Genomic DNA, 25,965 nt, shown 5'->3' on the forward strand with positions numbered 1-25,965 from the left:
CAATCCTGTGTGCGTGGTCAACCAGCCGGTGCAATTTTAGACATTACACAGAAATAAACCTCACATGAGATGGGATAGAATGCTACAGTATCCGTAAGGATAAATCCCTATCCGATCCCTAAATAAGAATATAGCAGGTGCTGTGCTAATAAAAAGAAAGGTCCATTTAGAAATGTAAATGGTTGGGAGGAAGGAGTATGTTTTAGTACTTTCTTGTGGTCAAAGAAAACATGACTATCAAGTTTTCTTAGAAATTAAAATGAATAAAAAGACCCAACAAAGCAGCACTAATATAGAGATTTTATTTAAATTGTATTGAGTTTTTACAGCACATTGCATGTTTGTCACAACGCAACTGCACAGTTTGGATTTTTGGCCACATCATGTCACTTACACCCACAAGAGCTCTGAAAGGAGTATTTGATGAATACATCTGAGCTGAGAGCCCAGAGTCTCTCTCCAAGGCCATGCAGTATGTTCACTGATGGGACAGTCCCTCAAAACAGCCACACAAAAGTAGACAGATAGAGTCTCCTCAAATGTTACCAGTCTTACTCCCCCTGAAAATGGGCAGAGTGAAGTGCAATGAAAGTCAATTTAATTAAAAAGCCACTCTCAACTGGCAGTAAATTTTAATGATTGAGAAAATGCTTAGGAGAATTTTACGTATCAGAGACAAGGAATAGTTTGTTACTTTTTCAGTGATCTCAGGAATTTCCCAGACACAAATCTCCATTATTCAACTCCATTTAAACAACAAAAAAAGTTCTGCTAGGCTGACCTAAATACGCCAAAACTTTTTAGGTTACATCCATGACAAGTATAAAAGCACAGATGCTTCTCTGTAGGATTGAGGAAAAGGTCAGGACAAGTAACAATTCTTGTTCTAAATGCAGATCCTAGTTATTTTCAAATGAATTTTTTTTTTCTAGGAAGCAACATGAAAGTAGCAGTTAGCTACCATAGTTTTAAAACAGGATAAGCCTAAGTGTAATTTACCTTTTATATACCAATGGATTAAGGAAAATGTATAAAGGAACTACTAGTGGTTTCATTACAGGTCAAGGAGACTATATCTGTCCCAACCACAGTACATGGCTATGTCACTGTATCTTTTGGTTAAGTGCCACTGGTAATATTAAGATGAAACAAAACAAAACAACAACAACAAAAAAAATGTTTGGTCCAAATGGACACATTTTCTCTCCCAATTTTGGTATCAAGGCTTTATTCTCTTCTGTTTGGGTTCCATTGTTAAGTGCACAGAAATAGACAGCAGCATTTGTACTGAAACCCTCACATACCAAACAGCATATTCTAGGAGGTAAAAACCAAATGCTAAATTCTACCCTCAAGGTGTCAAGTGTTCAGGATAAGAAGCAGTGTGACCCAGAGGAGGCAGCAGCCAAGGGAAAGACAACATGAGGGAAGTGGGCAATGGAACAACAACAACAAAAAAAACCATTGTTTTATTTTCATGCCAGGAGAGGATCAAGGTGTAACTCCTGTGTTAGCACCAGGACAACCAGGAAAAGTCAGGCGCAAAGGGCAGGGCACAATCAGCAAATATTTGACAAGGATCATTTCTGCTTTTCCCTTCTCATTCTTCACAGTGCATACCTTAAGAGCTGCCACTGAGTAACAGAGACTACTGCCTTCACAGCTCAAAATAACTGACTTTTGCCAGAACCGAACATCAGCAGAGTTTTCCTCTGCTCCCAAAAATGTCTCACTCCTTAGAACTGTCCCTCTAAACTGAATATTCACTGATGCTGGCTGATGAACCAAGTGAAAAATACAGCAAAACCTCCACTTGCTGAACCAGTCTTTAAACCAAACTCCACAGAAAGACAGAACTACTGCAACTAGAGGGAGTGCCTCTAAAGACTGAGCCTTCATGCACAGACACAGAGCACAGAGGAACAGGTTATAGTTCATTTCAAATAGGATAGAATTCCTATCTTATATACTAGAATCTGCTTTTTTCCAGGTGGAGGAGAGATGGATCTGTTTATCACTTGGAGTTTGGTTATACATATGTCTTTCTATTGCTGTTTGGGGCACATCATCAGGCAGTATCTATGAAATCATCATCTTTTGACCCCCAGGAGAAAAGCGGGAGTCACCAGCTCAACATTAAGCTTCCAGACTCTGGGTCTGGATCCAGGACCATTACCCCAAGGTGAGGGTCTCACCAGTAGAAGACCTCCTGCCAAATTGGAATTCCTCTGCTCCAGTCTCATGGTACCAAGGAGGATTTCTCAAGATGGTATCTTTGAGCTCTGTGATTTCATGAGCCATACCAAGGAACCTTCAAAGCTACACCTGAAGCAGATCCTCCCTTCAAACCTGCTAAAATTGGACAGGTCATCTCCTCTGGCATTCAGCTGGAAGCTGTAGCAATGGGTTTCTTCAGATGTTGGCTCATGAGTTCCCTGGCACGAGATACTTGGATGTGTTCGTAACATGAGTTACAGACGAGAACTGGGTCATAGAGTTGTTGATCAGGAATGGGCAACTTCAGGTGGCAGCAGCCAGCACAAAACACATTCCCACAATTTCTGCCAAAGCACAAAGAGGGAAGAGTTCAGTATATCAGAAATGCCCATATCCTGAGAATGAATGATACTCAAAGAGGCCTTACATGAGTAAATAAAGAGAAAAGTTGGGCGAAAACAAAAAATCGTCCCTATAAAGGTATCTCCATTTTCAGATTAACTCAACTTAGCTCATACACATGTATGTTGCTGCTTTGTGAGCCACACAGAATCCTATAGAACGTCTTACCTGCAATGGTGTCTTCGTTTGGCCAACCAGAATTCACAATCACAGTTATAGCAATGTGATGCCATATGGTCTGGAACCCAGCGAGTCACCTAACAGAAGGCACAAAGAAAAATCCCAGGTCCTTATCAACCAAGTGGAAGAGCAACACTGCAACAAGGAAAGCATCTTAGGAGAAAACAAGGTCTTTATAGCTGGCCACTACTTGCCTAAAAAGACAATCATCTAGGAGAGAGCTCCATCTACAGCATGTCACTCATCTCTGAGAAATGAGAACTCAGTGCCTCACGTAAGTATGCATTTGCCCGCACATACCTCAGTCTCTTTCTTATCAACAGGTTCCCAGCTTGCTTCTGAAAGGCAGTCCTCACTGTGATCAGAGCCAAAATCTTCTATATCACTGCCATCTGACTCCTTCAAACATGTCTGAAGAAAAGGCAAAGATATCAACACCATCTTCACCATCACTAACCTTTATTGTTTACTATGCATCAGGTACTATTCTAATTACATTACATGCATGTACTTCTTTAATTCCTCCCAAGAAGCTTATGATGTACACTATTATTATTATCATCCCTATTTTACAAACAAGAAAACTAAGCATTGAGAAAGTCAAGAGATAGTAAGTAGTAAACCTGGAATTTAAACCTAGTCCAGTTGACCCTTGAACCACACAGGTTTGAATTGCATGGGTCCACTTGTATGCAGATATTTTTCAAGAAATACAGTATAGGACTATGTATTTTTTCTTTCTTATGATCTCCTTAGTAACATTTTCTTTTCTCCAGCTTACTTTACTGTAAGAACACAGCATACAATACATCTAACATACAAAATGTATGTTAGTTGACTGTTTATATTATCAGTAATGCTTCTGGTCAACAGTAGCTATTAGTAGTCAAGTTTTGAGGACTCAAAAGTTGTAAGTGGATTTTTGACTGCACAAGGGGTCGGCACCCTAACCCCTGCATTGTTCAAGGGTCAACTGTACTTTGGCTTCAGACCCATGCTCTTAACTAATATGCTTTATCACAGCGTGGAAATATTTCTCATTATATTCTAAACCCAGGGCTCACAAACTATGGCCCACAAGCCAAATCTAGCCCACTGCCTGTTTTTGTAAATCAAGTTTTATTGGAAGACAGCCACACTCATTTATTTATGTATTGTCTATGGCTGTTTTTGTATTGTAACAGCTGACCATCCCATCCCAGCAAGTGGACAACAGGCAAGTGGGAATGTCTTAACAGGAGGAAGGGAAGTGCCTGTGTTCATGACAGGATACTGTGGCCAAGAAGCTGACTCCTAGAAGCTCCCCAAGAACTGTGTCCCAAAACTGGAGGACTCTCAACACAGCGAAGCCTAGACAGTCTCTACTACCATCTCTCACTTGGGTTATTCCAAAACATATTAACCAGCCTCCCAACGTGGGTTTCAACTGCCTCGTCCACTTGACACACTATTGCTAGCATAGTATTCTTAAAATACAAATCTGATTATGATAGTGGCCAAAAATGGTGCTGCCTTGAGGGCAGAATCCAAACAAGAAGGGATCTCGAGCTGACCTTTCCAATCCCTGTCTACTTCTCTAATATCAGCTCCCACGTCACTACCCAACTCTCTCCTGCATGGCCCCAGTTAACCTGTACATGCACGTGGGCACACACACACACACACACACACACACACCCTACCCCTTTGTTCAAGCCATCCCATTGGAGTACTTAATGCCTTCATGCCTTTGAGAATGGTATTTCCTTTTCACTGTGTACCTAGCCAAATATGACAAATTCTTCATGGCCCCAGTTAACCTGTACATGCACGTGGGCACACACACACACACACACACACACACACACACACACACACACACACACACACCCTACCCCTTTGTTCAAGCCATCCCATTGGAGTACTTAATGCCTTCATGCCTTTGAGAATGGTATTTCCTTTTCACTGTGTACCTAGCCAAATATGACAAATTCTTCAGCACTCAGCTCAAACAACATCATCTCAGGAAAGCCTTCACTCCACCCCAGACCCCAACACCTGAGGCTTCCTTCCATGGTAACACTTCAGACCGTCATTCTAGTTGTCTGCTTCTCTCTCCCAATACACCGTGAGCCCCTTGAAGAGTGGAGACTGCGTCCTTCATCCTGCAGCCCAAACACCTAACACAGTGGCACACAGCAAATACCCAATGGATAAATGTTGGATGGAAGGCTGGACAGATAGAATAAACGAACAGATGGACAGCTGTGGTGAATACTTACAAAATCATCCTCATAGTCCATGGGGGGCTCTGCTGGAGGGGCACAGCAGTGACGGATGTCCAGCCTCATCTGAAGCTCACGTACTTGCCGACGTAGCTGCTCCACCTCTTGCTTGTACCCTGCTTCAATTTGCCGTAATCTGTGCTGGATCACATCCGTGGGAAAGGGGAGTCCGTCATCATCCAGGTAGAGTGGAGGCACTGGAGAAGGGCAGCTCAGTGGAACAGGCTTCGTGCTGGAGACCTGCTTTGGATGACCGGACAACCACATCCGGTTATTTTTTCCTCCTGGACCAGTACAGTGTCCATTGGAATGACTAGAACAGACTGGTGACTTCATCCCTTCTCTCTGAGCCCACTGGCCCCCAAAGCAGGGCCCTGGTGCCCGCACCTGCTTGTTGCTTGACCTCTTGCTACAACAGCCGTAGGAAAGCAGCCGCCGAGGGGTGGTCTCCCCACTTGGGAATGAAGTCACCATTCCTTGGAAGCTGTCCCAGTTGGATCCTAAAAAAGAGAATTCACTGATCTGGCTCTGAGAAATTGGCTTTCGGGCCAATTCCAGTGGCACTTTCCCAAAGCGAGGATTTTCCAGTAACAGCCCATTCCTATTATTCCCTCTTTTGCCAGTGTATTCCTCCTTATGAATCAGATCTGGCACAGAACTGGGCTGTTCCTGGTGGGAGATGCTTGCCCCAGACCCCGGGGGATCTTGGCTGAGGAAGTCAGTGCTTGGCTCTGGAGGAGTCTGGCAGGTAGCACTCGGTGCGTTGCAAAGGGTGCCCAGACTGTGATCTGGAGCACATCTGGAGGGCACACCTAGCATGGAATCCAGCAGGGCCTGTTGGGGGGCGCCTGTCAGGGAGTCCTGGGAAGACTCAGGAAAATCACAAACTCCATGACACTTGTTGGAACCAACTTCAGAGAGTGCACAGACAGCTGCTTTTTCAGGACAAGGTTCAGGGGGCTGCTCCGTGCCATCTAAAGTCCTGCTCAGCTCACTGTGGGCGGGAGGGTCTGGAGCTGGTGCCTTAGTCTCTTCCAGGACTTTGATTTCAGGATCAGAGATGTTGCTCTTCATCTCCTGGGGCACTGCAGTACTAAGCAGTTTGTAACTTGGAGAACAGCTTCTGTGACTCTTGAAGGGTTTATTGCTCAAGTAGTCTCTCTGGCTGCTGGGCAGAGGGGAAGGAAGACCCATTTCTCCTATAGTCTGCTGAGGACCTCCTGCCCCAGATTCCACAAAGGTCTCGGATTCCTCAGGATTGCTATGCCAGGGCTCCAGGCCTACTCTGGCCTCCTGACAGTGGTTATTGAGGTTCGGGTCACTGGATGTGCGAGTCAGGGGGCTGCTTGTGTCACAGGCAGAAAGCAGATCATCCATAGATCTGGTTTTAGGTAATCTGGAATGACAAACACAACACCTCCTGGTCAGCAAATGGGAGCCACCTCCAATATATAGAATCAGACCATCAAAGCCAGAGTTCATAAGAAATAACATGTAAGGGCGCCTGGGTGGCTCAGTTGGTTAAGCGACTGCCTTCGGCTCAGGTCATGATCCTGGAGTCCCAGGATCGAGTCCCGCATCGGGCTCCCCGCTCAGCGGGGAGTCTGCTTCTCCCTCCAACCCTCCCCCCTCTCATGTGCTCTCTCTCTCTCTCATTCTCGCTCTCTCAAATAAATAAAAATCTTAAAAAAAAAATGTAAGATTACAAATAACCGATGTTCACTAAAACAAGTCTACTGTGCAAAAAGTGAAGGACATGAACTCTGTCCTCCAGAATCCAGGATCTGTCCCCAGCTTTTATCAGTCCTCACCCTACAGTCTCCCTGGGCAATCTCAGCCACTCCCATGATTTCAATGCCTTCTATGTTGATGCCTTCTAAACCTACTATGCCAGCCAGCCAGCCAAGACTATACCTGAGTCTCAAACCTAATGTCCAACTGCCTCTATCATAGAAGGAAAACAATTTTGGAGCTAGATGATATTGGTTCTGACACTGATTAGCCATATGACTACAAGTAAGTTATTTAGCCTTTCAGACATGTGCTTTCTTCCTCTATAAAATGATCATCATAAATTATACCTTACAGAGATGCTGTGAGGATTCAAACTATAGGCAGACAACAAGAAACTTTTTTTTTAAGATTTATTTATTTATTTGGCAGAGAGAGACACAGTGAGAGAGGGAACACAAGCAGGGGGAGTGGGAGAGGGAGAAGCAGGCTTCCCGTGGAGCAGGGAGCCTGATGCAGGGCTCAATCCCAGGACCCTGGGATCATGACCCGAGCCGAAGGCAGACGCTTAACGATTGAGTTACCCAGGCGCCCCAGACAACAAGAAACTTACTAAGACTATACTCATGACTTGTCATTTTTACTACTTTCCTTATTATAAATGATCGCTTCATCAGGGTAGAAACCAAGACAGTCTTTTACAACCACATAGCAGCAGTGCGTGCCTTGAAGTCCTAAGTCACCATGGAAACTTCCCCGAAGCACTCAGGAGTTCTAGAGGCATTCATGCACACCAAATGGGTAACAGACATTTTCAAGAATGTCTGATTTTTAACACATTTCAAAAGTCCTTGGAGCAATGAAAACTTCAGGGAAACCTGCCAGGAAACAGTGGAGACTTCACCAGACTCCTATTTTCAGATGCCTCAGTCAGTCCAGCCCATGCAGAAAAATTCCTCAAAGGATGAGTTAAAATACGGCTGATTTTTTTAAGTGTTTGGTTTTTGAAATGTACTGTGTTTTTTAAAGATTTTTATGTGTGATTTTACTTTTGTGACCAATTTTTATTTTTATTTTGTTTTGTTTCGTGGTAAAAAAAATTCCAGGAAGGCATTAACAGTGGTTGTGATTACAGTCTCTGGGGTCCCATAGCCTGGGCTCAAATCCCAGCTTGGTGATTTTTTAACTATGTGACCTTAACTTCTCTAAGCCTCAGTTCCCTCATCTATCAGAGAAAGGTAATAGTACCTACCTCTTAAAGCCGTTGTGAAGATTAAACAAAATAACCCATTTCAAAGCACATTGCTCAGTACATCCCATATTGTTGCACTTACTGTTTATTTATTTAGCTCCTGCTTTGAAAGTGCTTTGAGGGCAGCACTGTGTCTTATTTGAATCCCCAGCACCAGCCAATCAAACAATTTGAGAAATGAATAAATGAGCTTAAAATCTAACATCAAGTGTCCACTGCTAGGTACCAACTGAATGCAACAGACCAGTGGGGTTCAATATTTGGTGTACATTAGGAGTTCCTATAGATCTTCTAGATATACAGACAACCAGGCCCATCTAAGACCTATGAATGAGAATGGCCAAGAGTGAGAACCAGGCACCTATATTTTTAAAAAGTACCACAGCTAACTTTGTCTTTTTTCTCCTTTTTTTGTTTTACTTTTTTATTATGGAAACTTTCAAACATACAAAAGTGGAAGAGTATGAAGACCTCGCATGTACTCTTGACCCAAATTCAATAATATCAACAGTCTCCTATCTTCCACAGCTGATTCCTACTGCACAAAAGATTTAATCAATAATGCTGGTTAAGGGGCACCTGGGTGACTCAGTCAGTTAAGCTTCCAACTCTTGGTTTCAGCTCGGGTCATGATCTCAGGGTCCTGGGATCAAGCCCTGTGTTAGGCTCTGCCCTCAGCGAGGAGTTTGCTTGAGATTCTCTCCCTCTCCCTCTGCCACTCCCCCTGCTCACCCATGTACTCTCTTTCTCTCTCTCTTTCAAATAAATAAAATCTTTTATAATAATAGTAATAATAATGCTGGTAGAGACGATAATGCCTGAGGAGTCTAGAACAAAGACAACTGATCCTGCTAGAGTGGTCAGGGAAGGCTACACAGAGAGGGTAGGATTTGAGCTGGGTGTAGCAGAATGTGTTGGAATTCAATGGAAAAAGAGAAAAGAGCTCAGGGCATTTTTGATCTAGGGAAAGGTAGAACCAAAGGTAAGTCAGGTCAGGTTTTTAAAAAAGCATTTTTTTTATTTGCATACTACTTGGTCCTCCAAATCCAACTCTCCATCTTGAATTGCCTACAGTATACCTTCTCTTTGCTAATATTTCAATTCCAACCTGCCTGTATCTCCTCCTCCTGCCCAGACTGACTCTTCTCAACTTCCCAATGTCTTTGAGTTGGTACCAATATCTACCTAGTTTTTAAGCTCAACGACTCGGGACCTGTCTTTGACAGGTCCTCTCTACTCTTCACTTCTACCCTCCCACAGTCACTCCATAGTCTGCTAATGACTTCGCTACAAAGTTTCTGATTTTAATCCTTTCTCTTTTCCAAACTCCTCTTTTCATATGTGAATTACATAGTGTTGACTGATCTCTGTGCTTCCAACTACCCACCTCACTGACCCATTCTCCAAAAATCCTGTTGTCGCCAGATCACAATGACTTCCTGCAATGACTTACTATTGACAACTGAATCTAAATAAATTCCTCAGGATAATGTTTATTTTATTTTATTTTTTTAATACATAGGGGTTTTTTGTTTTGTTTTTTTAAAGATTGTATTTATTTTTGAGAGAGCACAAGCGGGGGCGGAGGGCAGAGGGAGAGGCAGGCTCCGCACCAAGCAGGGAGCCCGACGCGGGACTGGATCCTAGGACTCCGGCATCATGACCTGAGCTAAAGGCAGACGCTCAACTGACTGTGCCACCCAGGCGCCCTCAGGATAACGTTTAAAGCCCTCAATGAACTATCCTGTATTTCTTCCTTTCTATTCCTCAAAATGGCCCATTCCTAACCCTGCCAGCTCTAGAGAGGGTCTCCTTTTGTTCTTTAAACTTTCATGTATCCAGTTCCTTCGGACCCCCTCCACTACCTTGTTACCAAGCTCACAACTCCCTTTATTCCATTCATTTGTGTGTTCATTTAAGCATTGACTAAAGCACCTATTATGTGCCAGGCCGAGCCAGATGCTAGAGACACAAAAAAGCCAAGGCTCCTGCCTGGTCTTTCATGAAAACTTCTCTAAGTAAACAGTCACCAAATGATCCCTTTTTAACTTCTCATTTCTCCCAGTAGCTTTGAACTACACACATTCTTATTTGCTTAGATGCTAACTTAGAACTGATCTCTAGCCAACCTATGTCTGTCTTATTATAGCTTTTAAAAAGTATCTTAAATAGGATCAGTATCTTCTCTTTGGTATAGCCCACAAACCTGTACAGTAGTAGGCAGCTAGTAGGTATTAAAGAAACATTAACTGAATTGAAAAATTAGATATTAGGGGCACCTGGGTGGCTCAGTCAGTTAAGCATCCGACTTCAGCTCAGGTCATGATCTTGGGGTCCTGGGATCGAGCCCTGCATCAGACTCCGTGCTCAGTGGGCAGTCTGCTTCTCCCTCTCCCTCTGCCCTTCCCTTCACTCATGCTTGCTCTCTCCCTCTCAAATAAATAAAACCTTTTTTTTTTTTAAAGATTTTATTTATTTGACAGAGAGAGAGCACAAGCAGGGGGAGAGGTAGAGGGAAAGGGAGAAGCAGGCTTCCTGCTGAGCAGGGAGTCCAACACGGGGCTTGATCCCAGGACCCAGGGATCGTGACCTGAGCCCAAGGCAGAGAAGCTTAACCAACTGAGCCACCCAAGCACCCCAATAAATACAATCTTGAAAGAAAAGAAAGACATTAGATACTAATTTAAGGCAGTGATTATTAAATGGGTGATAGAACTTAACTGAGAATTTGAGAAGTTCTGGGCCCTCTCCCTGGAAAAGTAAACTTATGAACCTGTACCCAAATTCTGCATAGTACGGGGAAGGAAGAAAATCACAGAATTCCTGAAACCTGTCCATGGGCCCCTGACCATGGACTCAAGACCCTAAAACCAATAATTTAGGGCGGTGCGTTTTTTATGTTTTCCTTAATAATATTCAACCAATAATTTAAGTTATATTTTAACTTTAAGAATCCTCCACCAGGGGCGCCTGGGTGGCTCAGTCGTTAAGCCTCTGCCTTTGGCTCAGGTCATGATCCCGGGGTCCTGGGATCGAGCCCCACATCGGGCTCCTGGAGCCTGCTTCTCCCTCTCCCACTCCCCCTGCTTGTGTTCCCTCTCTCGCTGTGTCTCTGTCAGGTAAATAAATAAAATCTTTTTAAAAATAAATAAATAAAACAGCTTTATATGTGCTTTAGAGGGGTACAGCCTAATACAACATGGGAAAAACAATTTGCAGAACAGTATGCAAAATACTCTGTTTTTGCATCTTAAAAATGTTTTTTTAAGAAATCAAAAGTCGGAAGCTTAACTGACTGAGCCACCCAGGCGCCCCAAAAATGTTTCTGTATGAGATTGTGACGTGTGGCTATATCTGTAGAAATAAACATCTGGAAGGACAGGCACCAGAGTGTTAGCAGTGGACACCTGTGGGGACAAGGGTCTGAGAGGTAGGACTTTCGTTGTCTACTTTTACATTGTTTGACTTTTTTTTAACTAGGAACATGCAATACTCTTATAATGTAACTAACATCCATTCTACTTCCCCCAAGTATTTAGCCAGAAGATAACTTTAATTTTTATGTCTGCCTTTAAATTCTGGCCTTTTTCTGAGGGAGAATGTGAAGGCCATCCATCTTCTGGGAACCCACTTCCCTGAGAATCAGATGCTTCCGGAAGCTATTGCTGCATATAGCAAAGGTCGCTACTAAGATAGCAAGTGCCCCAAGGTCTTCTATCAATGAACAAACATCAAGACCATTCCCATAAACCTTCCTGAACTAGTCCTTTCTGTTCTGTTCCCCTCTCCCCTGCCTATGTCACATAGGGTGACAGCAGCTCCAGGACAGAAGGTAACCAATCTTATCTTAAGAGAGGACCTTGAGAACACACAGAGTGCACTCCAGGCTAGCTACAAGTCGTGAGCCAAGTTTCTCCTTCAACTGAGTCAAGAAGTTGCTTTTAAATATCTTATAAAAGATGGAGAACAGGAGGCAAGGCCAAAAGCAGTCACTGCCTTCCTGGCGGAGAGGAGAGAGCAAGGACTCTTCTTACCTGTCCAGAGAGCGGCCAGCAAACTCTTGGCTCGGAGCCGCTGGGGAAAGGTAAAGATCCATGGTCTCCTCCCCGAGCGGACATGGGGACGATGCTGGCAAATAAACAGCTGTCCAGAGGTGCAGGGCCCGGACATGACACACAGGATGCAGGACCTAGGGAAGCGGCCCCGTACCAGTGTTCTGTGAGCTGTCCCAGGTCCCTCTTCCTTCTCTCAGCCCAACGTTCCCCCCACTCCTCAGCCCATTCTCCCTGTAGGTCTCCAAGTAGCACGGACAGGACAAGGTTGGGGACTTACCATGTCGGAGCCAGGTGTGTAGAGGAAGTTATGAAAGTTCTTATTGCCAGCTCGCAGGAGAGCCCACACAGAGCAGGTCCGCTTGTAGATGTTGCGCTTCTCTCGCTCACAGGGGTTGTTGGCCAGGAACGTGCCATAGAGGCAGGAGTACGTGTGCTGCACCAGCTTGACCTGGAGGGCCGAGACAGTTCGCACCTAGGAGCCTCGGCCACCTGCCCCCCACCCCTGGTCACAGGCTTTAGGACTTACCAGGAATGCTTCATTAAACTCAAACAGGCAGGGAAATTGCTTGAGCAGCTGATGAACAGAATCAAGCCACTGGAGGAACACCGGGCACTGCTCATTTTGGTCCTCTGCATTCTCCTGGTGGCCGCAGCGATCTCCAAACTTGTGCCCAAAATCTAGCCAGTCAGACTCTACTAACACTTGGAAGCCCTGCAGAAAAGACAGTCCAAGCATAGGGCCTTTCTGGAAAGGCTAGTGTGCTACTCCCCAGGGGATGCCCGAAGCAGGGAGCTGGCAACTTCAGAGAAGAGCAGAATTGATCCTAGAAGGGGACTAAAAGCCACCCATGTCCTCTACTGAAAGATCCCCAAGACTGATCCAAAGGGCCCAACACCTTCCCCACCCCCCTTTCCCTCTGGTCTTTCCTACCCAACCCCACTCAGTACCTCCAGCGTCCTGTAATATGGGTCCAGTAGTATCTTGGCCAGGGCTACGATCTGTGGCGTCCGGTCCCAGCCGTCCGAGCAGTGCACCAACACGGGCCGGCTTTCCCGGTCCACGGTATTAGCGACGAGCACGGCTGCCTTGAGCATCACGGACAAGTGCTGCAGCCATTTGGTGCTCTCCAGGGCCGACAACCAGCTACATGAGAGCAGAAATCAAGTCCGTCACCAAGGGCGCTGAGGCTCCACCGGTCTCTCTGCCACCCACGGCCAGCCACACCGAATGAAGTCCCCAGTGAGGGCTGAAGCCAAGAGGTCCAGGCCGTGGCCTTTCTGCCAGGAGCTATCTGGCAGGAAGGTAAAGAAGCCAAGAGGTCCAAGCCGTGGCCTTTCTGCCAGGAGCTATCTGGCAGGAAGGTAAAGAAGACAAGACCCGAGGCACACAAGAGACTCAGGACCGAGGGAGGAACGGGAAGCATCGCGTGCACATTTAGCCATCCTTCCCCCAGTTCTCTGTGTTCTTTACATAGGACATCAGATCCAAACCAAAGGAACCCGGTGTACTGTGGCCGTTCCAAAGTGCTGGCTGAGGAGCAGAAGACGTGCTCTTGGAACTGGCCCGCTGCACCAGGCCCTCGGGTCTCCCATACCTCCACACTTCCCATCTCCCCAGCTCATCTTCTAAGAACTAGAAGAACGGGGTGAAGGACGAGACGAGGGAGGACGGAATGGGGGCAGGCAGGGACCACCTACTTGCTGGGATCAGGCATCTGGCTACACACAGCCCGAAGGTACTGGAAGCTGTTCCGGATGGCATGGATGTTGGCCATTCCCATGAACACAACCTCACAGTTGGGGTAGTATTCTGTACACATACAGACGAGGGTGGAGCCTAAGAGCGTGTCCTAGAAACAGGCATCCAGGACAAGAGTGGTCCCCGTGGACCAGGCTTCCCAGGCTGGGCGGACCACTCCGCTCTGGATGCTTGGGTGCCATATGCTAACAGTAGTAACAAGGATACTAATGACAAGTGATAGTCACAGTACTACTAGTAATGACAACATATAGTAAACTCTCAATATACAGTGGCTGTTCTAGGTCAATAATTTTTATCATCATCCCCATTTTACAGATAAGACAATAAAATTTGGACGGATGCAGCAAATGAGCCACCGCTAGTTAAGTGGAAGAGTTCTGATTCCAAGCCAAGTTTGTTTGGCTCTTTCCACTACACAAGCTGCCCCCAGGCCCCTCCCCACCGAAGCCACCCAGAGCACAGACCAGCTATGGGACGGGGGGCGGGTAACAGCAATACCTTCGCACTCACAGCCTCCACCCTTGGCCCGGTTGGCCACTGCCGCCGTGTAGGATCGAGCATCCAGGATCAGCAGCTTCTGGGGGGCTGCTGTGCTCTCCACTCCAGAGCATGCAGTCAAGGAGGAATCTAAACACACAGTAGGGAGAAGACCCTGGGTCAGCTAGTCCAGCCTCAGCCTACCCTGGGACACTCTCTTTCAGCAGAGAAGAACATACAACTGGAGACCCCTGCCCTCCCACAGCCTCCCAAAGGGCAGGGACCCCAGCACCCTGTGTGTTGTCTTCTTCCTGTCCTCTCATGGGGGGAGGGGGCGCTCCCTGAAAGCCAAGGAGGCCAAGGTGGGGGCTCTCCAGGGGGTCAGCACCACCCGCAACACCTTACCGAAGTCAGTGTCACATGCCTCGCTGGCATCACTATTCCCAGTGCTGAGGGAGCCCCCAGTGGCCCTTGTCCCCGGGTCCAGGGCACAGGCTTTGGCGATGGAGGTGACCAGGTACTCATCATCGGCATTGCGCCAGCCCCACCAGCTGATCTCCGGCTGGCTGCAGCGGGCGATTGCAGCCCCGTTGCGCAGGTGTCTGACAAGACGGAAGGAACTATCATGCCCTTGCCATCTGCAGCCCCCAGCGGCCCCCCAGGCCTACCACCAAGACCCCAGGGGGCCAGACCGAGATCTCCAGAGCCAACCGGGGCTACCCGTTCACCCAGGCCATGATACTAACAACTAAAAGCCCTTGACATATCTAGAGGGCTCTACAGTTTACAAAGCGCTGTCATACACATTTCTCAAACGGTCTGTTCCCAAGGTGACCTTGACTTCTTGAATCTGCACAGCACCTGCTCCAGGTACAGATCCCAGCAAGAGAACAAGCCTAAGCCCATAGCAGAACAACTCCAAACCTCATAGCTGCTATCTCACTCTATTTTAGCTACAATGTTCTAGTGCAGGGGATTGGCAGGCTTTTTCAGTAAAGAAACAAACAATACATGTTCAGCTTCACATGTCACAGCCTGTCTCTGTCACACATTCTTCTTTCTTTTTGATTTGTTTAAAAAAAAAAAAAAAAGCAACCTTTAAGAATGTAAAAACCAGGGGCACCTGGGTGGCTCAGTCGGTTAAGCGTCTGCCTTCAGCTCAGGTCATGATCCCAGGGTCCTGGGATCAAGTCCCACGTCAGGCTCCTTGCTCAGCAGGGAGTCTGCTTCTCCCTCTCCCTCTGCCTGCCTATCTGCCTACTTGTGCTCTCTATCTCTCTGTCAAATAAATAAAATCTTAAAAAAAAAAAAAGAATGTAAAAACCATTCATAGCGCTGGGCTGTACATAAAACAGGCTGCAGGCTGGATTTGGTTCACCAGGCCATAGTTTGCCATCCCTGTTCTAATGCAACAATTTACACACACAACATTGTACACACAATGATGCAACATTTTACACACACACACACACACACACACCCCCTCCAAAAAGTAAAGTAAAGTAAAGCGCCCCCTCCCCCCATGAGGTAAAAACCTCATCTTTAGAAGAAAAGAGCTAAGGCAGTTTTTGATTGGAAATTATTTCCTTTCCTGCAGGGTGTCAATTCCCAGCCAACCAGGCAAAATCTCCACTTTTGACTCTGTCCTTCTTGCATAAAAAGTGTCCTCCCTACTTCCTGTCCCCTACTGCCTCACCTATACACGACTACCGGGATCCGCTTCCAGGAACGGAAGGAAGCCACATTCTCCAGCTCTTTGTCTGTGATCCACACAGGAACCAGCAGCTTCTGGGGATAACTGGGGCACAATCTGTGAAGAGACCAGATGGGGTCACCAAGCACGATCTAAGGCCTGTGATAACAAGATCCCCAGGGGTGACTTTGTGGGAAGAGAGACCAGGAGGCCTCCTCTGTCACAGAACCAGGGGCTCGGCCCAGCGAGGTCGGAGTCTGGATTGGTATTTGGGTTCTCCACCCCCTGCCCTCTCACTTGTAGTTGCTGTTGATGTGGGAGACTCTCCAGACATTCTGCAGATCAAAGCCCATCCTCATGAGCTCAGCCTCCTGCCGACATCGTATGTGCTCTCCTGCAACACAGCCCCCATGCCTGCCTGTCAGCATCCAAGTGCGCCACGTCCGTGGGCGGAGGAGGGTTAAGAACCAAGTGATATGAAGTCTCCCAAACAAAACAGCCTGGCCTTACCTGGCTGACAGAGGTGGGTATGCTGGTCCTCCTCAGTCAGCCCCAGGCACCAGGCATGGTAGGCGAAGGCAAAGAGGTCTTCAGGCTTGGCAGGTCTCGCCGTGGCCCGGCTTAGCCGTGACAGCCACTCTTGGCACTGCTTGAAAGTGGAGAAGTGGCACCTGCCAGGTGAGAAGCCACAGAGTGAGACAAGAGGCAGGTGTGCCTTGGGGCCATAAGGGTCAAAAACAGGGCCACCGGAAGGCTGTGGGGAGGGGAGGCTTTAAAGCAGGAGGTAAGGCATGGGGACCCTGGGGAAGACCAGGGACACTGGCCAACACCCAAGAGGACTTATCTTTGTGCCAACAGTCTTCCCAAGAACTCTAGTCCTTGGGACATACTTATCCCTTCGAATGGGGCCCTACCACTTCTTATATCAAATCTAAACTCTACCACATGTCCCTGAATGTCCTGGTACTCCATGTTCTCTCATGACTCTTGCTGCAGGCAAGAGTCCTGTTTCACACCATTCCTGTGTCTTTGTTTCTTCACTTCTGCTTGATAATGCCTCCTCTCGGCCAAGCCACATCCTACTGACACTTGGAAGACAGTTCTGGTCTCCCATCTTCTTGGAAGCCTTCCCAGCCCACCCCATTTTACAGACCCCTTCCTCTCTCAGTCTTAATATGCTTAGAGTATTAAACAGTAAGTTTTCCCACAGCATATTGCCACTGTTAAGTCTTCCTTCAGCAACTAGACCTCAACCTCCTTGAAGGGAAGGCCAGTGTGGATTCTCCTTCTGAATCCCTACAGACCTGAGCACATGACAGACTTTAAACTGGACACTCTTTCAATGATCCTTGGAGTCATTCCAGATTCCTCTTTTTCTCATATCCAGTCTGTCAGCAAATCCTGTCATCTCTCCCTTCAAAAATCTGAACGTTTCCCGCCATTTTGGCCACTGCCACCCTAGCCAGGCCACCATGCTCTCTCACTTGGCTCACCATGATAGCTTAACTAGTCCCTCTGCTTCTGCCCTTGCCTTTGCGCCTGACCCCCCCCCCATCTATTCCCAATAGAGCAGCCAGAGCGATTCTATAAAACATTAGTCAGATCATATCTCTCCTTCACTCAAAACCCTGCAGTGGTTTCTCATTTCCCTCAAAGTAAAAGCCAGTGATTATGACACTCTGACACCCCCCTTATCTCTCAGCTACCCTCACCCACATACACTCCCCTCCAGCTACACTGGCCTCCTTGCTCTTTTTCCAATATGCCAGGTACAATACCCACCTCAGGGCCTTTGCACCCACTGTTCTGTCTGGCACCCTCTTCACTCAAATATCCACATGGTCACTTTCTTCAGGTCTTGACGCAAATGTCACTTTTTCAATGCAAACTTCTCTGACCCTATTGTTTAGAGCTACAACCTTCACCCCCATGGCATTCCATATCCCCTTTCCCTGCTTTTTCACCTTTACATTTACTATCATTTAACACATTTTACTCATTATTTACTGCTGATAACTACCCATTGGAATATAAGCTCCATGAGGGAAGGGAATTCTTTCTACTAGTTCCCTGCTGTATCCCCTGTGCTTATAACAGTCTGCCATAGAGTAGAGTGCTCAATAAATGTATGTTAAGTGAATTAATAAATGAACCCACCATCATGTGAGTTCTGCGTGCCAATCCTAGGTGCCTTCACTACCTTATTTAATCCCTATGACAACTCCATGAGCTAGGCATTATCCCCATTTTTCTCAAGTCAAGACACCGTGGGTCAGGAAACTGACCTCCCAACCGAGAGAGGGTTTCTACCTTTTCTTCCACATGGGGAACGTGAGGCAATATTTTTCCTTCTTGCTCCAGAGAAACCCTGCATCAGAGAGGTCTGGGCAAGACTAGGGCCAGAGGACCTGAGTGTAAGCCCCACTGTTCTCACCTCACCACCTTGGAGTCCTTGCAGGCAATGTGCAACTGGAACATATCACGGCTCTCCACACTGTCAATCATCCGGAGGGGGACCTTTAAAGGAAGGGCAAACTAAAGCTCAGATCCCCACCCCAGCCTAGATGGGGATGTATCCAAGACAAGGAAGGAAGCCGACATTCACTGAGGGCCAGTTAAGTGCCTGGTAACTGTGCGGGGTCCTCTACCTATGTGACCTTAAAGAATAATCACAAGAACCCTGCAAAGCAGATATTTTCACGCCAAATTATTCTGAAGGAAACTGAGCCTCAGTTGGGTGGCTTAACCAAGGCCACACGGTTGGTAAGCGGCACTCTCCCCAACAATGCCACCGTGCCCCTTAGAAGGGTCAGCAACAAAGTAAGGGAAGGAAGAATAAGAGAGAGGCAGGAAGACAGACCCATAGCCAGGAGAAGGAGGCAGGAAAACAAAAAGCGAGAAAAAGAAAGGAACCCCAACTCTTTGGAGACATGATCAAGTCCAGCGCTGGAGCAATCCCACCTCAAACCAGGCAGGGATTCTGCCTTGGGTGTGGGAGAACAAGACAGGAACTCACGTTGATGACAGAATCTTTGAACTTGATATGCAGCCTGTAGTTGGAGATGGCAATGAGGGCATCGGCTGCCCGGCCCAAGAACTCCACTCCCTCACCCTGCAGCACTGTAAAGGGCACCTGTCGAGGGACAGAGGAACCCTCAGTCCAGAAGTGAGTCATCCCTCCATTGCCCTCCCCAACCCCGACCTGTGGGATCCCCTCGGGAAAGCTGGGCCAAGGCGAAACAGCAGAGTCCTCTCCAGGGTAGCAGCACCAGGCAACGGCCATGCAGGAAAGCTGCCCTTCCTTCCCTGGGGCCAAAGGCTTCATAGCGCGCACACACACACACACACACACACACACACACACACACACATTCCCCTCCCCCTGGAGACCCGGAAACAGGAAGCCAAAGCCCCAGGACTAGATCCCCTTAGAGATGCTGTTTGTGGGGGAGGGAAGGAAAGGTCTTTTTAACTGGGCAGAGAGCTCCCCCCACCCTGGGCCCCCAACTCCTCCTTACCTGCAGATTCTCCTCCTCTTTCACTAGTTCCTTGGGGGGGAACAGATCCTTGGCTTGGATGTACTCCAGGCTCGGGGGGCCCTCCTCACCCTGTGGGGAAAGCCTCAGCCCTAAGTCACCAGGCTTCACTTGGCCCAGCAGACCTCATTCTGCTCCCCTCCCCTCAATAAACCTGCACAGACCCCCTACACACTTATAAAGGTTTGGTCACCAGAGGAAGGAAAAGGGGCCTGGCTTGGTGGGAGGGGCAAAGTGGAGGGGGTGCTCAAGCCCTGTCAGCCTAAGGGAAGAGTAAGGTCCGAAGAGGAACTGGGAGTCTGCACTCCTCGAAGAGAAGCAGAACCAAATAGAACGAACATTTCCCAAATGGAGGAAGAGAGAAAACTAAGAAAAACACAGAAAACAATGTGAGGGTAAGACAGAAGTGGGAATGGGAGGTGCTGCCCTGAGAAAGAGGAACCAGGTGTGGCAGCTGGATATGGGCACAGGAGGGAAAGCGGGTGCCTAAAGCCACAGACACTTCAGTCTGGTAGGTGAAGGAGACAAAGAGAAGTGGGTTGGGGGATTCAGTCCCATGCCTCTAGAGGGCCTTCAGGGATGCTTTCAAAAGGAGGATGTGTTTTGGAGCTGAGCTTATCTTCCAGTTAGGCCCACACTGCTCAAGAGCCTCCCCACCCACCCACCCACCCACCCACCTACCAAGCAACCTGCCCTGCCTTCTGATAAGAGGGGAATTCCTAAGGAATACCCACAGCAAGCAGAAGTAACTCCTCTCCCAACTACCAGGGAGGGGTGAAGAGGGGATCCACGGGTCTGGGAGAAACCAGGAGACCCAAGGAAGGCCAGGGGGGAGAGAGAGGAGGCCTGGCAGCCACCCACGGGGGGTGGGGGTGGGGGTAAGGAGGGGAGGGGTGGGAACATCTGAGAGGACAGATGGGGGAAGCTGGGAAGGAGCATTAAGCCAGAGGAGGGGAGGAGGGGAGGACTGGGAATGATGCAGAGGTACGGAGCCCTGCAGAGGCAGGGAAGATGGAGAAGAGAGGCTGTCTGGGGGACAGTCAAGGAGAAAAGACTGGCGTGTCAGGTGAGGTATGGAGTGGTGGAAGGGGGAGGGGACTGGAGCCAGGGAAACAGCTCAGACATCCTATGCTCCCCGACTGGCCCTCTAACATCACAGCCCAGCCACATCCCACATCCCCAAGCAAGGATGCTGCGGGTGGGACCAAGATGGAGAGGCGGAGGTAAAAGGATGTACCCCTGCAGGGCGGGGCCTGGAGATCTGCAGTCAAGGGCAGTGGCTGCGGGGCCAAGATGGGTCACAGAATTTCCACCCCCCGCTTTCCATAATCCCCGGCCCCCAAAGATGAAAGCAAGTCCACGAAAGAAAAGGGAACCCCCTCTCCCCTGCCGGGGGCCACGAAAAGGGGGATGGGCTAAAATTCGGAATCGCCAAGGGTGGCCCTGGGCAGGGCTGCGGGTGCAGCAAGCACTGGGACCCCCGGGCCCCCGCAGGCCAGGCCAACACTTACGAAGCAGCTGAGCATGGAGCAGGAGACGCGGGCGGTCAGGCTCATGGTCACGGGCGGTCTGGGCCAGCGCACATGTCCCCGGAGCCGCTGCGCTGCCCACCAGTGCCGGGCGCCCGCCGCATCCCGGCTGCGGGGCCCGCCAGGTGCAGCCGCGGCGACCAGGAGGCAAGCGCGCTGGCGGCGGGGCCTCGGCGCGGCTCCCGCGCGCCTCTCCCCTCCTGTCCACAATGGAGCGAGCCCGGCTCCGCCCTCCGGCACGAGCGCGGAAGGGAGGGGAGCCGGACGAGGGGAGCGCCCCGGGCCGCGCGAGGAGGGGCGTGGGGGGCGGATCCTCGCGGCCCCGCCCACGGCCCCAGGCTCTTCCCTCCTCGCGGCCCCTTGGCGGCGTGCGAAGGCGTCCTCAGGGGACGTCTGGGGGCTTTCGCAGTATGGGCTGCGGGACTGCCCCCAGACCGCGTGAGAGGGTAAGGCAAGCCCTCCTACATCTTTTCATTTCCCATATTCTCAGGTGAGCCAGCTCACACACCTCTTTTCACACTCTGTCCCCAGGCCCTCCGCACTGAGTTCCCCCAGTGCCTGTCCCGAATTCCCAAGATAAAGCCCACCTACGGTTTCAGGGCTTCCTCCTTTCCCTGAAACCACCACCCACCATACCCCTGTCCACCAGTGTCCTCCAATCCCTGACGTCACTAAATCGCACTCCCTTTTTTTGCCCCTTAGAACAGACGCTGGTCTATGCCAGGTTGGTCACATCACACTCCTGAAAGGGAAGTTCTCTAAGTGTTTTTATTCCATGGCCCCTGCCCAACCCTACTCCTTCAGCTCCATCTCTCCCTTGTTTCACATCCTCTGAAGTCTGGATAAGAAAGTCCTTCTTGGAGAAGAATTTTTTAGGCTGGGAAAGATAAGACTGGAACTACAGACCACAAAAGCTATGCAAAAACAAAGAGTAGGGTATGGAGGGAGTTGGGTAGAGGGCCAAGGAATAAGGAGCAGTGAGGCTCAAAGTGTCATCAAGAATCACAGAAGTTGCTGGTCAGAACCCCACACTTCCTGTGCCTGGTAACCTTCAGAAACCAGGGCTTTGGTTTTGCTTTGGGCGGGGGGAAGGGGAACAGGAGAAAACCTGACATTGTATTAAGCATCTACTATGAGCCAGACAGGTTTCAAACATTATCTCACTAAAACCTTTCAACTCTCCAAGAATTAACCTGTTTTGCTGGTGAGAGGTCAGGCTTAGAAAGAAAATATGCGAGTTACCTAAGCTATTTAAGTGGTGGTGCTAGGATTCAAGAATAGCCTCGGCTAACTCTGAAGCGCATGGTCTTTTCGGAAAGTCACAGAAGAAAAAAGGAAGGGGGCTATCAGTGGGTGGGGACCAAGACCAGCAGGCTTTCTAGGAAGAGACCAGGATCACATACCCACATGCCTGCAGAGGGAAGGAGAGGTCCTCTCACCAACTGAGTTCCTTAACCTGCACAGGGGACACTTGAAGAAACTGAAAAGATACAACCAGAGCAAGGGCCTAGTATGGGCCGGGGCCTGCAACTCTCCGCTCTCTTTTCATCTCACTGCCTCCTCCTCCGAGTTCTCTGGGGTTAGGAAGGGGTTCCCTGAACGTGAGATGAGAGAAGGGCAATTCCAGTTAATGGAAGGTATACAGGATCATTATCACCCCCACCCCCATTCCCTGTGCAACCCCGTGATATTCTGGGCCCCTTGAGGCTGCTCTCCTGCTATATATCCAGTCAGCTAGGAGTGCAGTAGCTTAAAAGACAGCAGCATCTTAGAGCTGGAGAAGCCCCACTGTTTTGGTGGAGTCACTCCTGATACAGCACCCACAATATTCGAGGGGCCCACTAGGAAATGCAAGGATCTTGAGATAAAGGAGGCCTGGTTTTTCAGACCAGAACAGAGAGCTTCCACCAGGGACCCAAGAAAAGCAAGAGAAGGGCCATTATGAAAGGTTAAGAGAGCCAGTGGTAGTATAGGGAAGGCATGGCATACATAGCATGTGCAGGAAAAGACTTCTAGAGGCTTCCTGTCCCAGTGCTGTATATTGGCTGATGTTTTGCAATCTAAAGAAAGCCTAATTTATTTCCAGGAGAGATGAACCTGTTTAGAGGCTGAACAGAGTAGCATGGAGCTCAAGATCCAGGAGAGGTAGGGCAGTGTCACAGAGAAAAACAAGGATTATAGAAAACACAATCATCTGAGGAAAGAGAATACTCACCATTCTACTGTGGTGAGGGTCCTGGCTGTCTGCTTCTTACTGTAAAAAGACAGAAACAAGATTAAAGAGCACCATTAACATTACCTTAGAATTAGCCAATGCCACATTATCTGCTCCTAACCTCTACAGCGATTTTCACAGAGAATCCGGCCTCTCCACAGAACCCCTTACCTAACCCCGGAGAACAGTGTTAGACAGAGGCAATGTGAGCTACGCGGGGAGAAAGCAACAAGTGATTCTGCAGGGCATGGAGTCGGCCACAAAGCTCTGGAGCAGGAATGAGTGTCATCCAAGATTATTCAGCAGAACTCAAGAGTCCTGATTCCCAGACCAGAAAGAGAAGAACACTCCAAACATTGTTCTTTTTGGGAAAGCAAAAGACCTGTCTACTCTGAAAAGAGAGGCTGCCCAACCAGGACTTACTTCTGGCCCTGGAGGGACATGAATCCACAGGAACGTTCTGCCAGCTTCTAAGTCTGGGAGTAGCACCCACCTGACCTGTTTACTGGGGGCAGAGTCCAGAGCAGAGGACAAGAGGGAGGGGACCACAACCTGTGAGCAGAATGCCTTCTGGCAGCAGGACTGAATAGATCCTGCTGAAAGTATTTGGCATCAAGTGGGATGCAGGTTTGTGGGAGGAGGCCACAGAACAGGGACAATCAGGCCACCCCAGGCCTCAGAGTCAGTACCTGTCAAATGGGCCCAAGCAACAGAAATTCAGGATGGGCCTCCTTGGCCCACTTAGGGAGACAGGCCCAGGTTTTACTGACACTTTCTTTCATGCCTGCTATCCGAGCTCAGGAGCAGTCCAGTAGTGCCCTGCGGAAGACTGCGGGGACCACCATCTGTGGTCCTGCCAGCCTCCCTGATCACAGCCCACCCGTCCTCACGCGGGAGCCAGCAAGAGGCAAGCCAGAGGTGCTGCCTCACCGCCCACTGGCACGCAGCCTCAGGGAAATGGAGGGAGGTAAGGAGGGACAAGGACCAGGGCTGGGATGCCCAGGGCTCCCGGACGAAGGGGATCTGGCCCCGGGCCGGGGAGGGGGGGGAGGGGGGGGAGGGGGGCGGGCCAGTCTGGCAGGAGAGCCCAGGTGTCCAGGTTCTAGAGGCGGAGCCTAAAGATTCGGAGGCGGGGCCCCGAATGACAGAGGGCGGGGCCCATGAAAGCCGGAGGGGCTGGGGCGGGGCGGGGCAAGACGCGGTTGTTGCGGTTCCCAGACTGGCAATGCACGGGGCACGGTGACTCACCCAGGCGGCGTCCGCCCGACCCTCCGAGGCCGCGCTCTCACCACTTCCGTCTCCCCCAGCTGCCGAGGCCGCGCAGCTTCGACCCCACCACGGTGCCTCTTTCCCCAACCAATCGTATCTCCGGTCTGTGCCCGCCCTGGCCAATAGCCACACCAAGTCCCGCCCTGCCCCCACCACGCAGCCGCCGCCCTCACTCTTCACTCCGCTCATTGGTCAAGTAGGGCAGACGCCCTCCCAGCCTTCAGCCTATCGGGTGCCGGAAGACAAGACAGTACCTGGAGGGAGGAGGCACGGCCCCGGAGAGGAGGCTCGGCCAATGGGAAATCACAGCGCGTCCCTGCGGCAGCCAATGAGAGAGCAGTAAAAGGGGGGCTGCTGGAGGCTCCAGGGGCCGGAAGTGGGGGTGGCTGTCGCCTACTGGTAGCGCAGTTGGAGGCGGAGCCTTGTAGGGGCACAGGCCTTACAGCCACTTCCGGCGACGACCACGCCTTGGGTGTAGTTCTCAAATAGATCCCAGGTTGCGTCTTAGTTTGTCTATTTCCAGTTTTGGTTTCGCTGCGGTCATCTCGTCCCAAACCCGGAAAGGGAGAAAAGACCCCGCAGGCTAAGAGAGGAGGGAGGCCTGGGCGCGAGGTTCTGTCTTCCGTCTTCTCCAACTGGAGGCGGGAGAGTTTCCTCTCTTCTACGTCGTGACGGGTTCCTCCGACCCTTACTTTGCATCAGCGAACCGACCGTGCCGTCCTTCAGGACCTGCATGGTGCCGTCAGTCCCAAGTAAAGATCTCTCACTTGAGAGATATGAAATCTGGATCTCAGATTGCCACTAGCTAGCGGCGACCTCCTAGTCTGTAAAGAGAGTGGGAACAGGACTCACCCAGCTCTTTGCTCCTCCCTTCTTCTCTCCCCTCTGGGAAACCAGAATAGGCAGCATGGCGGAGGGTGGCCGCTGGAGGTCGCCATGGCCAAGCGATACCACCAACCCGACAGAAATGGAGAACCCGTTGATTCAGACTCTCAACCGATAGCTTCACTTGGGGGGGCTGGCCTGAAGGCTTTACATACCAGGCCCCGGGGCCAAATTGTCTTCACGTGTCTCTGTTTACAGAACATTGGAACTTTTACTACAGCTGGTAGATTCCAGCAAAACAGGAACCTTGCCCGCGTTCACTGCTTTAACTCCAGGGTCTAGAACAGTGTCTGCAACTTAGCAGATGCTTAATATTTGTTACATGAATATTGAACTCTTCCAGGACGATTGTACTTTACTCATTCCCAGCACTTACTATAGTGTTTGATGATCACAAGTGCTTCAGTATTTGTTCAGTGCTCTATTACAGGCTTCCTAGAGGGCAGAGCTTAATTCTGTATATATGCCTTTCCCCAAATCAGGGGAAATAGGAAGTCA

The 25,965-nt window shown here is 49.3% G+C and overlaps 1 protein-coding gene across 3 annotated transcripts; it reads right to left on the reverse strand.

Annotated features, from left to right (window-relative positions):
• Positions 1-286: 286 nt before the first annotated feature.
• Positions 287-24,659, reverse strand: MTMR4 (myotubularin related protein 4). Of its 3 annotated transcripts, none has more exons than XM_028109156.2 (19): positions 24,562-24,659; positions 23,314-23,352; positions 19,552-19,641; positions 19,050-19,166; positions 18,468-18,550; positions 16,544-16,704; positions 16,331-16,427; positions 16,037-16,150; positions 14,746-14,942; positions 14,362-14,490; positions 13,800-13,911; positions 13,050-13,245; positions 12,628-12,813; positions 12,379-12,549; positions 12,081-12,235; positions 5,061-6,459; positions 3,100-3,210; positions 2,788-2,876; positions 287-2,561 (listed from the first exon to the last, which is right to left on the reverse strand). In XM_028109156.2, the coding sequence occupies exons 2-19, from the start codon at positions 23,314-23,316 to the stop codon at positions 2,384-2,386; spliced, it is 3,588 nt and encodes a 1,195-aa protein (XP_027964957.1). In that variant the 5' UTR covers positions 23,317-23,352; positions 24,562-24,659; the 3' UTR covers positions 287-2,383. The 3 variants fall into 3 exon arrangements, with proteins under 3 accessions (XP_027964957.1, XP_027964959.1, XP_027964956.1); XM_028109158.2 differs by lacking the exons at positions 23,314-23,352; positions 24,562-24,659 and adding an exon at positions 21,081-21,292 and having other exon boundaries at positions 5,061-5,303; positions 5,451-6,459; XM_028109155.2 differs by lacking the exons at positions 23,314-23,352; positions 24,562-24,659 and adding an exon at positions 21,081-21,291.
• Positions 24,660-25,965: the final 1,306 nt, after the last annotated feature.

This window comes from Eumetopias jubatus, unplaced genomic scaffold, assembly GCF_037043125.1.
Source record: "Eumetopias jubatus isolate StellerSeaLion01/CBP00866 unplaced genomic scaffold, mEumJub1_p1.0 scaffold_10, whole genome shotgun sequence".
In the NCBI taxonomy this organism is placed as follows: domain Eukaryota; kingdom Metazoa; phylum Chordata; class Mammalia; order Carnivora; family Otariidae; genus Eumetopias; species Eumetopias jubatus.

Coding starts and splice junctions, on each gene's coding strand:
- MTMR4 (XM_028109155.2), bottom strand. CDS start 21,125: ATGAGCCTGACCGCCCGCGTCTCCTGCTCCATGCTCAGCTGCTTC. Junction 16,151..16,330: donor CACATCAACAGCAACTACAA/GTGAGAGGGCAG, acceptor GTCTCTTCACAG/ATTGTGCCCCAGTTATCCCC. Junction 13,912..14,361: donor TGGAGGCTGTGAGTGCGAAG/GTATTGCTGTTA, acceptor GTATGTGTACAG/AATACTACCCCAACTGTGAG.